The sequence below is a fragment of the Pristis pectinata genome, chromosome 28, assembly GCF_009764475.1.
Source record: "Pristis pectinata isolate sPriPec2 chromosome 28, sPriPec2.1.pri, whole genome shotgun sequence".
NCBI lineage: Eukaryota > Metazoa > Chordata > Chondrichthyes > Rhinopristiformes > Pristidae > Pristis > Pristis pectinata.
In genome coordinates, this window is record NC_067432.1 from 7214281 (window position 1) to 7232635 (window position 18355).

At 43.4% G+C, this 18355-nt stretch overlaps 1 protein-coding gene across 4 annotated transcripts in view; it reads left to right on the forward strand.

Moving 5' to 3' along the window:
* The window catches only part of LOC127584045 (membrane progestin receptor gamma-B-like), a 98445-nt gene extending 80090 nt beyond the window's left edge, over positions 1 to 18355 (forward strand). For 3 of the 4 annotated variants that reach the window (XM_052040579.1, XM_052040578.1, XM_052040580.1), the window contains exons 6-9: positions 301 to 345; positions 5249 to 5345; positions 6691 to 6835; positions 9043 to 18355. In XM_052040579.1, coding sequence (XP_051896539.1) covers positions 301 to 345; positions 5249 to 5345; positions 6691 to 6835; positions 9043 to 9308 — 553 coding nt within the window. In that variant the 3' untranslated portion in view covers positions 9309 to 18355. The remainder of the gene's footprint in view (positions 1 to 300; positions 346 to 5248; positions 5346 to 6690; positions 6836 to 9042) is intronic. The other variant, XM_052040581.1, reaches the window with a different exon arrangement.

Consider the following 18355-nt stretch of genomic DNA (forward strand, 5'->3'; position numbering starts at 1 on the left):
GAAAGACAAGAGTGCAGCTCTCCCCTGGTGCTGCATCAGAGTATCTCCCTACATTACATTCTCTGGCAGGGCTTCAGACCAAGGGAAAAGAGTGATGCCCCTTTACAGACATTGTGTGCGTTTGACAAACGCCTGAAGTTTCTTCACATGGACTTGATTTGGATGACGATGCTGGCTCTTCGAGGTGTTTTGTCTCTCACTGTGTGTATAAAGTGCTGCTCTTCCCACTTCCTTTGTTACTAACACAAAACCTGCCATTTCCTTCCCTTTCGTTGTCTTGCTCTGGTAACCTCTGTGCAGGCTTGGGATGCCCTTCATCCACTTTAACTGCAGCGTCTCAGAACGGTAAGTGACAGCAAAGCAAAAGTAAGGTCGGAATAATGTGGCTGTTTTTGTGTGGATGTCTAATGTGCCTGTTAAGCCCTGCCAGCAACCTTTTAGTGTTCAATATCTTGCATTAAAAATAGCACAGGATGCATATTAGAACACGCATGTTATATTTTGAATGAGTAGGCCGTGACTGCTGTTTTGTTCTCTATTCCGGGAGTTCTCAACCATTCCTGCTTCTGAGATTCCCAAATTCCACCGACTCTACTCCACAAACCTTATCTCTATCCCTTAGCCCAACCAAGCGCGCATGGTCTCAGCTGTGGGCTCAGCCCTTTCCGTGTGTGCACTCGCTCCGAAAGGCTCCTAGGAGCTGGCTGGCTCAGCAGGCGTCTCAGCCTTTTCAAACCGGATGAGTGTTGGGAAGTGGATGCTCCGGAATCCCACTGGGATTGTGAGGTGGGGTGGAGGGTGAGACTCCAGGCACTGAAGGGAGAAGGTTGAGGCAGTCAGGGCAGACTATTGGTGTCACTGTGCGAGCAGCAAAACCCCAATAGGAAGAGAGTGGGATGGGATTGAGGCTGAAGTTCCCATGGATGGGAGAGGAGGGGCAAGGCTGGAGTTCCTCACCAATAGAGTCATTATGGAATTGACTGAGGCCATTCGCTCATTGAGCCCATGCTGGCTCTCAATGGAGCGATCCAGTCAGTCTCATTTCCCTGCTCTACTCCCATAGCCCTACAGCTTTACTTCTCCAAGTGCCTTATCCAACTTCCTTTCGAGTGTGGTTCCACCACACTCATCGGCAGCCAGTTCTAGTATTGCAAGGCAGTTCGTTCTCACTTTACCTTCTATATCTCTTGTGCAAAACCTTTAATCTGTGTATCGTGATCCTTGGCCCATCAGCCGATGTGAACGCCATTTCTTTGTTTACCTTATCTAAACCTTTCATAACCCGGTGCATGTCTTATCACGTCTCCCTTCAACCTTCTTGCTCGAAGGTGAACAACCCCAGCTCCTACAACCCTAACCCTTCTTCCCCAGAAGGGACAAAGCATGGAGATCCAATCCAATCGAAAGGCAAGGACATTGTTGGGTGACCAAACCTCAGCTCAGACGCACCAGGGCTAACAGCATCTCATAGACGCCCAGGGTGGGCCACGAACCCCAGATGAGAATACCTCCCCTTTTCCATATAATAGCATCCACACTCCCTACTCCTTTACTCTGTGTTAACTCTTTGCATTCTCAGGTGATCTTCTTCTCTTTTCCGTCAGAATCTCAATATGGTGATGATGATGGTTTGCAATGAAGTATCTTGGCTGGGTATTAATTGGATCCCCTCAGTCCTGCCTACAAACAAGATGCCATTGCCACGTGCTAACCACCCAACCTAGTGTCTGAGACTTTCAGCTCTGGCTTGGTTCTTAATCTGCTGGTTAAGAACCAAGTGATGCGAATACTTCCCCCACTGTCTCTGTAAGGGAAGGAAAATCCCTTAGGATTCCTGCCACTTTTCCGGGTGTATGCAGGTGCAGAAATCAAGTGAATTCAGGATCAGCCTCCACTACTGAAGTCTTCTGGTGCTTCTGTTGGACATGCACGTAACACAGGTCACAGGCACCCAGAGCTACAGGAACCATCGGCCAATATATCAATAAGTTGTCCATGCTTTCAGGAGGTGAAGAGGGATGGGCAGTGTCTGGTGGTGATCTGGATAATATTTACACACTGGTACCCATACACAGGCAGTCCCCGGGTTAGGAAAGGGTTCTGTTCCTGAGAACTGTCCATAAACTGTATTTTCCTTCACTCAGAAACAAACAATTTCAATGAGAGTCGATGAACATTTATCTGTTTTATTCCCCTGCGTAGTTACAATGGTAGAGAATCAGAATATCCCACATCCAAGTATTTTACAAGTGTCAATAGAAGAGATTGCCTTGTCAGTTTCAAAAGCAAATCTCTTAAGCGGCCTCCCGCTGTCAACCAGCAGCCTGTGACCTTAACCAACGATGGTGAAGGGTCTCAACCTGAAATGTCGACTGTCCATTTCCCTCCATAGATGCAGCCTGACCCGTTGAGTTCCTTCATCTTTTTGTGTGTTGTTGCAGACAATGGTGTCTGTTTGATTATAGCAGGGAGGTTTCATGTAAACTTTTGTTTTTAAAACTGGTTGTCTTTTGAAGTAATTAGTTCCACCCCTATTCCATAACTCCTGAAGATGTTTGCACTTCTGTAACTAACTTTCCTACCTGGAAAATTACTTTAAAAATTTATGGGAGAATTTGCATAACAGTTGGATTCCTGTAAGTCAGATCTTTCATAACCCAGGTAGCCTCTGTACTTTACCATGCCATCTGGTTGAAACTTCACACAGAGGGAGCAGGAACAGGCTTCAGTCCCTCAAGCCTGCTCCACCATTCAATGAGATCAAGACTGATCCAATGCCTTAAGACTTATTTCCAGCTCAGCCGTCATTTCCCCAGAGCCCCTCAGTGTCCAATCTATCGCATGGATCTCTGCCCCGTAACACGAGAGTTGAGTGTTTGACCTCTGGCTCAGGCCGGCTTCAGTCTCTGGAACTCTGCTGAGGAGTCCTCACACAAACCTTATCCATGCATAACCTCCTCCCACCCCTTTGGACCCCTGCACTTCACCCCACCACCCTGTAACCAGTTCACCACTGACATCACCCGTCCCCATACAACTCCCCCACTATCCGATCCCCACCTCTTCAATCCATCCATCACTCAACCCCCACTTTCCAACCCCTCACCGTTCAGTCCCAAATCCATCCACTCTCACCCCAGCCTCCTCACCAAACGTAACCAAAGACCCCACCCACCTGGCTATTGTCTCTTCTCCCCTCTCCCATCAGGCAGAAGATACAAAAGCCTGAAAGCATGCACCACCAGGCTCAGGGACAGCTTCTACCCTGCTGTTGTAAGATTATTGAACAGTTCCCTACGATAAGATGGACTCTGACCTCACAATCTACCTCATTATAGCCTTGCACCTTATTGTCTGGCTGCACTGCACTTTCTCTGTAGCTGTGACACTTTATTCTGCATTCTGTTATTGATTTACCTTGTACTACCTCGATGCACTGTGTAATGAATTGATGTGCATGAACAGTAAGCAGGACAAGTTTTTCACTGTAACTCTGTACATGTGACAATAATAAACCAATTCCAATTCCAATTCCAAGCATCTCACCTCCTACCACCTGCCCCCAACCCTTCCAGCACTCAAACCCCAGCCTCATCATACATCCTTCATCAACCCCCAACATTTACCTATCACCATTCGCCCCTCCCAGCTGATTCACCCTCACCCCACCCACCCCTCTGCACCACCCATCTCCTGTGGGCAGCTTCCAACCCCTCCACAGATCAAGCCCACTTTCCTCCCCACCCCCACCCTGCACCCTCAGCCCACACGAATTTCCACCCCTCTCCCACCTCCAAACCTGCCAGCCAGCCCTGCAGCATTGCCCAGCCCCTCCACCACACACGCCCCCCCCTCGTCGTCCATCCCTGCTCAACCCCCACCACCCAATCCCCCACTGTTCTCTCCACCCTCATCCCGCCCACCTCTCCACACACCGCACCTCCCACTGCAGCTTCCAAACTCGCGCCGCCTGCGACCCCTCGCTCACTCAATGCCCACCGACATTCTCCGACCCCTTCACCCAGCCCAACCCCACCTCTCCATGCTCACCCCTTCACTTGCACCGCCTGTCCCAACCACTCTCCCCTCACCAACCCCACCCACTCACCGCCCAATCCCTCACTTTCATCGATGTAAGCAGAACTGTGCCACAGGTCATGGTGGGAGGTGGGGTGGTCCGTGGTGGTGTGTGCTGGTTGGGGGTTGGGGTTTATGAGACAGACAACAACCAGGGTTCCCACAGCTGATCGATCCAGCATCCTCACCAGATGTTGGGTGTGATGGGTTAGGTGGGGAGCAGGGTCAAGGCCTGTTGTCTCACTGGTCAAACTAACACAAAATGTGGCCTTTTGGACAAGGTACCACACAGCCAGTGGGAACATCACTCACCTGTATCTCTGCTACAGGTGTGGTGAAGGAATTCTCCATGGATGGATCTAAGCCAGTTTTGCACTGGCACCCTAAGATTGCACTCTGCTGGGTCCTACGCCACCACAGGCTTAAGCTGGGCATCTGCTTTGTTGATACCACCATTTTCTGGTGTAGTGGAACATTGCGATACAATAAAATGGTAATTAAGACAAATCAAGAAAGGCCAAACATGGAGAAGGTAGGCCTCCCAAGGTTGGTACAGACTCTGTGACTCATTGCACTGTGTGCTTCAGACCAGCAAGGGTCAGCTTTAGTTACCTGGATTGATCTGGGTTGTATACATGATTAGATCTCCTCAGCTAGCCTCAACCACCTTGAGCTTGGTCAGAAGTGTCAGCCAGAACTCCCACTTCTGAATGCTACTCAGTGAGCTCTGTGTGAACATGGAGGAGGGTAGGATTGAGCTCCATCTTCTTGACCTCTTTCCATCACAAGGTACAAGCCTCAAAATCCAAACTTATAAATGGGCAGGGAAAAAAGTAGTCACCAGATATGGTGCAGTCCTCATAACCATTCCATCAACGTCATTGACCTGAATATTAGGCATTGTATATAGGAAACAACCTTTGTGAAACGTCCGACTATTCCGCAATTCTGCCCTAATGAGTCTTTGGTGGTGTTCACAAGATGCAGTGGAACCATGGTCATAGAAGGGGAAGAAAGGAGAAGATGCAAATGAGAGAGAAGGTAACTAGGAGGTTCGGCTGCCATTTCATATTTAGCTGCAGCGGCCACAACAACAGGCTGACTTTATTCAGGTTATAGAAGGAACACGTTGTTGTTGTGTAACCTCCTCTAATGATTGTTCTTGTTTCAGATTTCCAGAGCAGGAACACCCAAACGTGAGCAAAGTCTTGCGAATTTTGGCGTTTGCTTATCCATATTTCTTTGATAACATCCCGCTGTTTTACAGGGTATGTCTAGCATTGTGTGGTATTGGTAACATTAAGAGGAATGCCTTCTGCTCACTTGCCTTTATTTCAGGGCATGCTGCATGCTTGGAAGCTGCTGACACACCTCAATTCCTTCCATAACTTTAATGTTTAACTCAGCATGTGGGAATCAAATTCTTGCCTTTGTTGTACCTGTTACGTTTAGGTGAAGTACGGGGAGGGTTTCTTCATTCTCTTACAGGGTGAGAGAGTCACCATTTATTGGCCATCTCCATTTGCTCTTGAGATTCATATTAGGTTCTTATGACATAGAAGGAGACCATTTGGCCCTTTGAGTCTATGCCAGCTCTCAGAGTAATCCCATCCATCTCATTCCCCCACTTATTTCCAGGTAACCTATTCTCTCATGTGCACAAAAACTCCATCCTGATCTTCCTACCGCCAGTCACCTTCATAAGGGGTAATTGACAGCAGCCAATTAACAACATAACAACATAACAACCAGCACATCTTTAAAATGTGGGAGGAAACCAGGAACATGTAAACTCCACACAGACAACATCCAAGGTCAAGGTCATGGTGAGCTGCCTCCTTGAGTTCAAGGAGTTCCAACTCAACAGAACTAGGCTATTAAAGGGCAGTTAAGAGTCAATCCCACTTCTGTGGGTGTGGAATCAGATGTAGAACAAATCGGGTAATCACCAGATTTCTTTCTCTGTTGGCCACTAGTGAACCAGATGGACATTTAGTAACTTCTTGGTAGTTTCATGGTTACCACAGTTCATGGTACTAACTGTTTATCCCGGTTCTGTTATCTGAATTCAACTTCCCCGGTAGTGGGAACTGAACTCATAACTCTGGTCACTATCTAACCCTCTGGGTTATTAGTCCAGTAACTTAAACACAATGCTTCCCATCCCTAGGTGTCAAACAGAAGCAACCACCCACTGAACTCAGAACCATGAGGAGAAGGACACAGGAGCAAATAATTAAAAGTTGGGTGGAACTAGTTCTTTGCTAGTTAATGTCTGGATGGAAATCGAACATAGAAGACAAACCCTAATGAAGCCGGAGTCAAATCACCTTGACATACAAAGTGTGTCAAAGTGATATCAATGTTTATTATGTAACTAAAACAGAATTACGTACACATTCTGTACATATATATTCACAATATGTACATATAATATATGCATAGTTTACATATAAATAGATAAATAACAATGAGGCTTCCAAGCTACAGACATGGTCAGATGCTCTTTTGAAGTGTGTACTTGGTGTTGTGTTATTATAAGAATGTCCTGAGATTTTCTGGACAAGCTGTGGTGTAACAGGTAGCGTTTCTGTCTTCTTTCCCTCTGCCCAGCTGTTCCTTTGCACAGGAGAAGGATGTGCACACAATGAGACGATTCCTATCCACTACAGACACGTGGTGCTTGCATTCCTGACCGGCTTCCTGTTTGCGACTCACTTACCCGAGCGCCTTGCTCCAGGGAGGTTTGACTACATTGGTGAGGAGCTGGAATTATGATACCAATACCTCAATGCCATTCTTAGTGCTGTTACCTACTAGTAACTGTGTCCCGAAAATAGACAGCCAGAAACCAACCCTTGCTCTGTCTGAAATGGAGGACAGGAAAGGAAAAAGGGACAGTTTTGGATCAAAGTTTGATTTTGCTATTTGTATGTTGACAATATAAACATTAGTAACCTGGGCTTTTAATATCAAGAGAATAATATCAGGGAGAACATTCTAGGAATTTATAACTTATAACATTCCATCATTCTACCTCAGAGGTCCACCATGGTTGTGTGAAGACCATCCATTGGGCAATGCATGAGGTGCTTAATGGACTTCTCCACACTTTGACCACAGCTGGAGTCCCATTGGTGAACTCCACTGACAGATGTTGCTCAACATGAAGAGACAGCAATGCCCTGGCCAATAATCTTTGATGTAGCGAATGCTCTCATCGATAGCACACGGGGTAAATCAAAGTGGCTTTGTGATGTTGGGGACCTCAGGAGAAAGGCTGATGAATCATCCACTCAAATCTCCTGCCAGAAGTTGATCGCAGACTTTTCATCCTTGTTTTTGGCAATTTCACACATGTGGCTCCATCATCGCATTTGCGGATGCTCAGGGAGCTTCCTCCTCTCCTTAACTGTTTAGTCTTCCACCAACTTTCCCAACTGGATGTGGCAGACCTTTGATCTTATCCTTTGGTTGTGGGAGCACCCAGCTCTCTATGGACTGCTACTTCCTCTAATCAGTGTACATATATTCCAATGCTGTACCATCGCCAAGTTGGCATCTATTTCTGCGTATACTTGGCACACTGTGGACTGGTCCCCTGGCTTGATGGTAATGGAAATTGGTAATTGGTTTATTATTGTCTCATTACTGAGATACAGGGAAGAGCTTTGTTTGCATGCTATCCAGACAGATCATGCCATACGTAAGTGCATCGAGGTAGAACAAACAGCAAACAATTACAGAATGCAAAATGTAGTGTTACAGTTACAGAGAAAATGCAGCGCAGGTGGAGAAATACAGGGGCCATGATGAGGTAGATTGAGAGATCAAGGGTTCATCTTATCGTATAAGATAAGATAAGACAAGACAAGATAGCTTTATAAGTCACATGTACATCAAAACACACAGTGAAATGCATCTTCTGCGTAGAGTGTTCTGGGGGCAGTCTGCAAGTGTCTCCACACTTCCAGCGCCAACATAGCATGCCCACAACTTCCTAACCCCTACGTCTTTGGAATGTGGGAGGAAACTGGAGCACCCGGAGGAAACCCACGCAGACACGGGAAGAATGTATAAACTCCTTACAGACAGTGGCGGGAATTGAACCCGCGTCACTGGCGCTGTAATAGCGTTAACTGCATCACTGTGTATAATGTCAGACGATGAGGTTACAGATTGGGATGGAATACAACTCTGGTGCTGCTGATGACACAAAGGGCCCATGGATATACTCAGCCAATCTAAATCTCTTCCACTTAGTATGATTATAGTGTTACTCAACATGAGAGATGGTGCATCTTTCCATGGCAGTATGGAGTGACCATTGAATGATCCTTGTGGAGATGATTCCATCCTTGTATTGTGACAGGTTGAGGGGTGAGGGAGAAAGGTTTATGCCTTCTGTTGGTCCTCAGTATCTGCTGCAGATCTAATCCTGAAGTTGTGCCCTTTAGAATTCAGCCAGCTCAGTCAGTGTTGGTGCTGCCAACCCATCCCTGGTGATGGGCAGAGAAGTTCTCCAGCCAAGCTACATTTTCTGCCTCCTTAGCCCTCAGTGTCTCTTCCAAGTGGTGCTCAACATGGATTCATCAACTGAGCCAGGGTGGTCGGTGGTAATCAGGAGGAAATTTCCTTCCTCATCTTTGACCAGAGGCCATGAGAATTCATGGGATCCAGATTCAATGTTAACATCACTCCTCTCACTTGTATGCCACTGTGCCAACTTCTCTGGTGAGGCAGTACTGTTGGTGACATTAGGGTTGAAAACCGTGGCTTTGCTAATGACTTTGTTTGGTTGATGCTTGACCAGTTCATTGGCTGAAAGATAAAGCAACTGAATCTGTGGGAAACTTAAACACAAACTGCTTTTCATGGATATCACTTCAGTAACTTGCTTTCAGGAACACTGAGTAGAGTTTCCATGCATTGTGACAACCTCTCTTCTGGATCTCTTTCTTTCAGGTCACAGTCATCAGCTGTTTCATATCTGTGCTATCATAGGCACACACTTCCAGATGAAAGCTATCACTATGGACATGACGTTGCGCCAAGCTTGGCTTACACTTCATGCGTCTTTGCCCTCATTCATGGACACAATTGGTGCGGTTAGCCTTGCCCTTCTGGTGAACCTCCTCATCATTGCACTGTTCTCTCTGGGCTTGTACTGGAAACCAAAGATGCCTGAAGTGAAGAATCAACACCACACTGAGAAATTAAAGGTCGATTAGGACAACACACCTTGCCTTGGCCCAGCTGAGGAAGAGGCCAAGATTACTGAAGGAGAAAAGCATTTGGAAATCCACCTCAGTTCAATACTCTGACAAGGGAAGAAATGAAGTACACATTTACTTAAAAGGACTAGAATTCCCAAATAATATGCTGTGCCTTTAATGAGTGTATGGTAACCTTTAATATGCTTGTGCCTGGTGCTGTGGATATTTAGATTACACCATTATGTTTTTGCGTTATAAAACTGGTCTTGGATGAGTACAGGTTGGTTCAGTGGCCTCTGTATCAACTCAGTGCCTCTGAAAGCTGTTGCATAAAGGAGGTAAAAGCTCTCCTGTTTGGATGGAAGATAACATTGTGCCTTTCCTCCAGAAGAGATTTGATTGGGGTTTTATCTCCGAGACCAGGTTATGAGAGTTTGAGAAAAAGACATCTCTTGCTGTAGTTGAATCAACAGATGTTCTTGTCAATGTATGTTCCAGGAGGTGTTTAAGAACTAATTACCACCCTAGCTCAAGGAAGAACCAGGCAATTATCATTGTTAGGCTGTAATCTTGAGAAAATGGACCAAATTTAAAGAAACTGACATCTTAATTTTGCCCTCAAGTTTGGCCAGAGCTAGATTTAAAGGAGGCACTTGCAAGAGAAAAATGGGGTAGAGAGGAAGAGAAGTTTAGGAAGGGAATTTCAAACCTTAAGACTTAGCGGGTGAAGACACAGCTAACAGCAATGGAGCAGTTCACTGATTTTCATCGGAAGAGACCTTCGTTGCAGGTATAGAAAGATCTTGGAGGTTTATCAGGCTGGAAGAGATCACGAAAATGGGAGAGGTGAGGCCATTGGGGAATTTAAACTCATGACAGAGAATTTTAAAATGAATTTAAACAATGTTACTCTGCATCTAACTCATTATATTAATGCTTAAACGTAGCCTGAAATGCCACCTCCCAAGATCTCTAAGGTACTCCGAATGTTTCTTCTTCTTGTTGTAAGGGTGCCCTTGCTTTGCCTTACCTTATCACTGTTCTCCTTAGATTAATGAGTTCTTGTCCAGAATAGGCTATTTAATTTAAGGTTACAGAAAACGTTTTGTCCAGGACTTCCTTGAAGATGTTGAGTGGAGAATTTCTCCGATTGCCAGATTGTAAGAATATACTTTGCTTCTCACATGAAGAAAGTTGAATGTAAAGAGGCACTGAAAAATCAGGACCACGCTTTTTTTTGAGCACAGTGATCAAAGAAATATTTCCCCACCTCCAGCTCAAAAGCATCTGTTTTTGTTTTCTCAATAAAGCTTTTCTGTTAGTATATTATGATGTTAGGATAAAATACATTGAATTCAGCAATTTAGCATTTCCTCGCTGAAAGATGTAGGTCAAAATTCAAACTGTGAATTATGTTGTCATCACCAAACTGTATCATTGGTAGGACTGAGCTCCCAAGAGTCTATTCAGAATGGTACCAGAGATGAGGGAAATCTAGAGAATCTGTAATAGCCTTCTAGAAAAGAGATTAAGGGAGATTCAGAAGTCAACAAACGGTATCTTTTTCAGTTTTTTTTGTGTGAATCTATGCGAACGAATGTAGCATTAAAAATGTTAGCAAAGAAAGGAAGTTCAACAAAAACAGGCATAAATCTTCTAAGATGTTGCTGAAGCATTATGTTAGACAATAAGATTCAATTGTACCTTTTCTAACTTTTGGAGTTTGGCAATGTTGTAATGTAGGAAACGGTAATTTAGTAATTTTATCAACACAAAGCAACAAGTTAGAAACATTTCACATATGCTCAGTGTTTTAACAGAGAATACAATCCATTTACTTTGAATGGAAATTTAGTGTGTCTGTTACAAGTGAGGAACAAAGAAATTTGACACGTGCACATTCAAGTTTCAGATGCTAATGTCACGTGGGATGGCTACACCCCTAAGAGCAACAGAAACCTAGACAAACCCCCTGCTCCAAACTCAAACCAGTGATGGTTCTAATGGGAATTGGACCTTAAAATGTAATATAATATTCCACTTAAAGGTTAGAGATTTCATTATCCTACATGTTGAAAACTAAATTGGCTCAAAACCTGTGACAATCTTGTGCGATCAGGGTAGAGGCTACATGTCTACTTTTTTAAGAAAGCACTGAAGCTTGCATTTTCATTTGCCTAATGTTAAACTCGGTCTCAAAAGGTCAAAGCATCCATCCAACCATCAATGATTGATTTTCTAGTTAATGTACTTACAGGGAAAGGCAATCCTAGAACCGTAGAAAATCCTCATATAATTTTGCAAGGGGTTCCTGAATGCCTTTGGTGTGTGTTACTTAAAACAGATTGAAATGTTGTAGTTGTTGAATGGATGATGTTGTGGGGCAGAATAGCTGGACACTGACTGTATCCAATGCTGGAGGAGTCCGGAATGAGGGGGCTTTGATACAAGATTCAACATAAGAGATTTAGGATAAGACTTTTTTTTGCACAAAGAATTGTAGAGTATGTAAGTAATTGAAACAGAGATTCTACTACCCTTAAGGCCAGTTGAAGATGAGGGGAATAAAGGGTTGAGAGAATAGGGAAAGGTTATAGAATCCAAATCACTGCCCATGTGGAGGATAATAATCAGCTTAAAGATGACTGGATTGAATGGACTGTTTGTCTATTGTAACCTTGAACTGGTTGTCATGTTCTGAGGTTTATTCTATGTTATAAAACAATATCTTGTATTTTGAGCCAATGTAAATGTTTGTCCCCCATGTGCCTTAAAAATGGAGTGACAGACTTAGTACATAAAAAATAGCGCATTTGCTTCTCAAACAATTTTCAATTATTAATATATCTTAAAGGTACTTAATGTTGCTTTTTATAAAGAGCGTGGTGCTGTCATAAAGAAATGATAGGATACTACTAAAAGGGCTATTTAACAGGAATAATGATGAACACACTATTGATTAATCCTGAGAAATTACCAATGGGTATCGATGGTCTTCAAAGTAACTATTTTCCCCCATTAGAAATACAGGAAATGGATAAGAAACTGTTGATTGCTTCCCCTGCTCTTATGATAGAGGATCATGTGCCTATAGACATCTGAGATGTTTAAAAACATCTGATCTTATTGGTTTTCGATAATTAACCCTTACCCTGCTGAACAGATAGAAACTAAAGCCCAGACGGTTATCCCAACAATGTTGAAGAGAATAGTTTAAAGACTGCAAAGCCATCAAATAGTAACTATAGTAAGAGAGAAAGGAAAGGTACAAAATGAGGTCAAGAAGAGTTAAGAAAATGTCCTCTATTATATATTCTTTTGAAAGATCAGGGAATTGAGGGCTATGGGAAATTGGCATAGAAGAGAAAATGAGGCCTGGGACAGATCATATTGAATGGTGGGGCAGGCTTGAGGGCCAAGGTGGCCTACTTCTGCTCCTACCTTCTAATGTTTCTTATGTTCTAGATGCGTGACATTGAACTCTGCTCCACTGAGGTTGACTCTGAAAGTGACAAAAGAGCCAATCCGTTCAAGGGCAAATGGGTTTGGGTAAAATGCTGGCCTTGCTAGTGAGGTGCACATCCAATGAATGAATAAAGAACTTTATATTCCAGCTTTATACCATATCCCTTGATTCTCTTAGTGCTCAAAAATCTACTTGTCTTAGCCTTAATTAAAATCAAATGAGCTTTCATATCCCTTTGGGGCATTTTCCAAAGATTCACAACTCTCTGAGTGAGGAAATCTCTCACCTCAGTGATAACTGGTTGATCTCTTATCCTGAGACTGCACTCTCCCTCGATCTTTAGCCAGGGAAAACTGCCTCTCACCATCTTACATGGGTAAATGTTGCACTATTTATTTATATTGTAAGTTATAGTCATTTTTATGTCTTTGCACTGTACTGCTGCCGCAAAACAACAAATTTCACGTCATATAAGTCAGTGATAATAAACCTGATTCTAATTCCTCTAAACTCCAGTGAGTATTGGACAATTCTCTTTACTCTCTCCTTGTACCTTCATCCCAGAAACAATTGGACCGTAATTTGGAAGCACATCACTGCAAAAATTCATCATACCTCACAATCAGGTTGGTGAGATGTCTCAAGACAATCACAGAATGATAGCAACATGCAGCACAGGAGACCCATCACATCCACGTCAGTAAACAAAGAGATTTGAGATTATCTTTATCTCTAGGTTACTGCATTTCAAGCACTCAGTTTAGTACCTTATAAGCTTTGAAATAGGTTTCTGTCTTCACCACGACCACAGGCAATAAGTTCCAGATCTCCAACAGTTTGGGGATGAGGATTTTTCCTCAACTTCTTTTAATCTTTCCAGCAGTAAATTTAAAGTTAAGAAACCTGATTAGCTACCTATCTTTCAAGGGAAGTAGTTCATTCTTACGCACCCAGTCTGGGCTTCTCCTAATGTTGTAATAGTTCAGTTAAATCTCCCTGCGGTCTCCTTTGTTCCAAAGAAAGCAAACTTGGCCTCGTCATCTCTCCTCATAATAATTCTTCAACTTTGGCAGCATCTCATAGCCACTAGATACGGAACAGATGCACAAAAATGCTACCTATATCCAGCGGTGCTGCTTCCCAGCTCCAGAGATCCAGGTTCAGCCCTCACCTTGACCTGTGTGGACTTTGCATGTTCTCCGTTTGATGTCGTGGGTTTCCACAGTGTAATTCACCACTGTAACTTGCTCCTAGTGTAGGTGGGTGGCAGGAGAGTTGGCGGGGGAGAGGAGGTAGTGGATGAGGAAACAAGAGGGGAAGAAAGGGATCAGTGTGTGGATGTTTGATGGTCAGTGTGATTCTGGCAGGCTGAAGAGCCTTTTTCCATCCTGTTTGACTCTGTGATTTGAAAACTGACCAGGCTTTGGGCTGAGAAAGGATAAACCCAGCCAAGTAAATCCCAAATTTTTTCCAGCTTTTCTGGGGAAGTCTGCAATGACCAATGTTTTCAATCTGAGTGTTACTAGTGAAAGGCTGGCATTTGCTTACCTGTCTTTTTTTATATATTCATTTAAGGGACGTAGGCTGAGCCAGCATTTAATTGCCCCTGAGGTGGTGGTGAGCTTCATCCTTGAACCGCTGCAGTCCCTGAGGTGTGGGTACACCCACAATGCTATAAGGGAGGTCCAGGGTTTTGACCCAGCAACAACGAAGGAACGGTGATATGTTTCCAAGTCAGGATGGTGTGTGGCTTGGAGGGAAACTTCCAGGTGGGGGTGCTGCCCTTGTTCTTTGCCTGATCCTATTACCTTATCTGTTCAAACCCAACAGCCAGCTTGCACACAGCAAGGAAAATCCAACAAGCAGTAAATGAGATGGATGACCTGTCTGTTTTTGGTGTTAGCTGGGGAGGAACGTGGGGAGGTTCCTTGCCTTCTTTGTAACTTCTTCAACATCCATCTGAGTTTACCCCTGCAGCTGAGCTCAGTTACACCCCTGGCAACGCAACGCACCATCAGTACTGAAGCAGCAGACTTCTCCATGTGCTCAACTGGTTAATTGGGACTGGAGGCCATTACACTCAGAGTCTGAGGCACTAGCAGCATAGTGACGCAGCTGCTGCCTCACAGCTCCAGCAACCTGGGTTCGATCCTGACCTCGGGTGCTGTCTATGTGGAGTTTGCGTGTTCTCGCTGTGACCACATGTGTTTCCTCCGAGTGCTTCAGTTTCCTCCTACATCCTAAAAACTTGTGACCTGGTAGGTTAATTGGCCACTGTAATTTACTCCCAGTGTGTAGAGTGGTAGAGGGTGGAGAGAATCTGGGAATGTGGGGAGAATGAAAAGGGATTAGTGTATATTGGTGCTAGATGGTAAACCAAAGGACCTGTTTCTGTGCTGTGTCTCTCTACAACTCTATGACAATATAGCTTGGACTGCCAAAGGTGGCTGAAGGCATTCCTGAAGGTTTGATCCTGGCACATGTCTCCTCACCCAATCAAACGGTCTTCCGGCAACAAACAAGCTGGTGAAAGAATTCAGCAGATCAAACAGCATCTGTGGGAAGAAAGGAACTGTCGATGTTTCGGGTCGAAACCCTGCATCAGTCCTGAAAACAATTCTTTTCCTCCCACAGATGCTGCTCGACCCGCTGAGTTCCTCCAGCAGATTGTTTGTTGCTCCAGATTCCAGCATCAGCGGTCTCTTGTGTCTCCAATTATTTTTCCAAATCCCTCTCCCATACAGCCCACATATTTTGAGTTACTTCAAAGAAAGTTTTTCTTAGAAATTGCACTTTTGGCTGTCTTTGTGACCTTGCTTCAAATTAACCTTTTGTTCACGGAGATGCCAAATTAATATTGGAGTTAGGATGAGCTTGGCACAGTGCTGTGTTCATGGGGTTAAAAAGTCTAACACAAAGCCAGCACCATAACCTAGAGCTGTAACAAATCGCCTCAAACTTACCTGGTTGAGGATTGCACTCCCGGAAATATTAAAATCCAGTTCTATGGATAAAAAAGGCCTTGAGGGATATGGGCCAAATGCAAGCAAGTGGAAGTAGATCTGATAGACATCTTGGTCAGCCTGAACGAGTTGAACCAAAGGGCCTGTTTCTGTGCTGTATAACTCTATGGCTCTATGTATTGGTCCCAACCTAGAACAAACTATTAAGTACTGATTTCTTTTGTTTAAAAAAAAGATTGCTGGCAATTTTCTGATATTTGCATTTTTTTATACTTTAATATTTTAGCAACAGCACCTTGAAGGGACACATTACTCTCCATTTCATGTATGTCTGTTAAAATAAGCAGATCTTTTAATGTTAATTTGAAGTCTCTTGTTACATAAAATATGCTTGTAAAAACATTCAACCTGTTACAACATGATTCGCAATGCACTTATTTTATGTCTCCAAAGCTAGGGGACATAAATATGAATACTCAGCAGTAAATCTAAGAGGGAATTCCAGAGAAATGGCTTTACCCAGTCCATGGGGAGATTGTGGAGCTGGCTATTACAGTGACCATTAATGGATTGAATGAAAAACTGGATAAGGACAAAAGAAAATCCTTGTAGCACATTTCACCAACTCAGGGCTTCCAATGAGAAACTTTTTTAAGTGTAGTCACTGCTGTAATGTGGGAAAGATTAGTTGTTAAGTTGTGCATAGAAAGCTCCCACAAACACCAATGCAATGAACATTTGGTTCATCCTTTTGTAATTTTCATTGAGAGATGAACGTTTACTAGATCATGAGGGAATTCTCACTTGTCCTCCTTCAACACCATGTAGTGAGATCTTTTACATCCACTTGAATCAGCCTACAAAGTTAACGCCACATCAGTACTGCGGTGCAGAGTCTGAATTCAGATCTCTGAGGTAGGACTTGAACAAAGAAGCTCTGATTCATTAATTCCCTGATAAAGTGTCAAGGGACCTTTGGAACTCTGAGCTGTGAAAACTTAGCCTCAAACGCAGAGAATAAATTTGAAGTCATCTCTTTGTTCAGAAGCACAAGTTTTTTTTTCAACCTGTACTTATAAACTAATGATGTTGAAACTTCCTTTTAAGTGTATATTTTCACAATCGGTTTCTTGTCACCTATTCTATATTAAGGTGCTTTCATGCACCAAGTTACTTATCAGGTGTTGCAGGTTCTATGTCTGTATGTCTGTGCCTTTACTTTTGGAAAATTACATCTTAACGATGAGGAGCAAAGGGAACATATTGTGGGATATGATAAATATTTCCAATTGTTGTTCTGGGGGAATGTGGGGCAAAATTGGGGAAGCTCGCCTGAACTGCCAGGGATTTACACTACTGCAGGGATCCAGTGGTTGCAGAAGGCAGCTCACCTTCACTGTTAAAAAGGAAATAAAGTTTGGGTAATAAATGCCTCTTGCCAATGAAGTGCACACCCCGTAGATTTTAAAATAATGGTAATTTTATTTATATTGTCCACAGGACAGCTGATGTAAATGGAAAAATGTTGCACTGATGAAGGTATTTGTGTGTCCTGAGAATTACAAAAAAAATCTCCCTGGATGATAACTAACTTGGGGTTTCTTGACGTTGACACCACACATGGATAAAGGAAAGCCTTGCTTGTGCAGTCCTAGCACCCCAGATCTCTTTAAGAACAAAGTGAAATAGCAAATAAATGAGCCACTGTGACCTCCCACAAATTATGATACAATACCATTGACCACAGACAATGCAACAGGGTGCATTTTGCCCTATAGGGGTGAAACAGTTTTGCTTTGCCCTGGGAATTTACGATGCAACTCTGGAATCAAGTGAGGTCAATTGAGATTCTCTCCTCTGGATGAGCCTTGCATTGTTGCATTTCAAAGTCAGAGCAACCATCAAAGCCTATTTAACACTGGTGCAAACTGCCTGGTGCTAAGTAGAATCACAGGCTGGCAAAGAACTTAGACAAAGGGGAAATTAAATATGTATATATTAATCAGCCAGGTTTATGTATGAGTCTGCGTCAGCCTGGCTACAGTTTATCGTGTGTTCTGAATACAGGAAAATGTAGTTTTGTGTTTATGTGGGATGTGAATTGTATTGTTCAAGCTCTTTCTGTTCCTTCATTGAAATGCAATTAAGTTACTTTAATCAGATAACTGCACTAAGATTGCAACTTTGTGATTCCTTTGACTACTGACGTATCTTTAGACGATGAGAATTCTACATTTTCAGCTGTAACTTGTTTGTGCAAGATATTCTATTTTTGTTACAGTGTTCACAACTAACACTGAATTCATAGTGTTAGTGGGAAAGTAAATGATGTTATTTAATAACAAAAAAAGTCAAATTGTGGTTTGTGATGGAGAAAAGGGGTGAGTTTCGACTGATTTTTGGCTGCTGCATTCAGCTCAATGATCGACTCTCTCACACAGCTCCCAGATATCTCTAACCTCTTCTGGAGGTTATGTGGTGTCTGCTGTCTTTACAGAACTGTCATCAAAAACATGCAACTGTCCATTTATATGTTTCTATCATGGTTTCATTGCTGCAGTGGCTTCCAATGCAGTAAGTTTCCATGGCTAAAAGCACACACCTATTGTATTTGATGTGTTATCATCATCTTA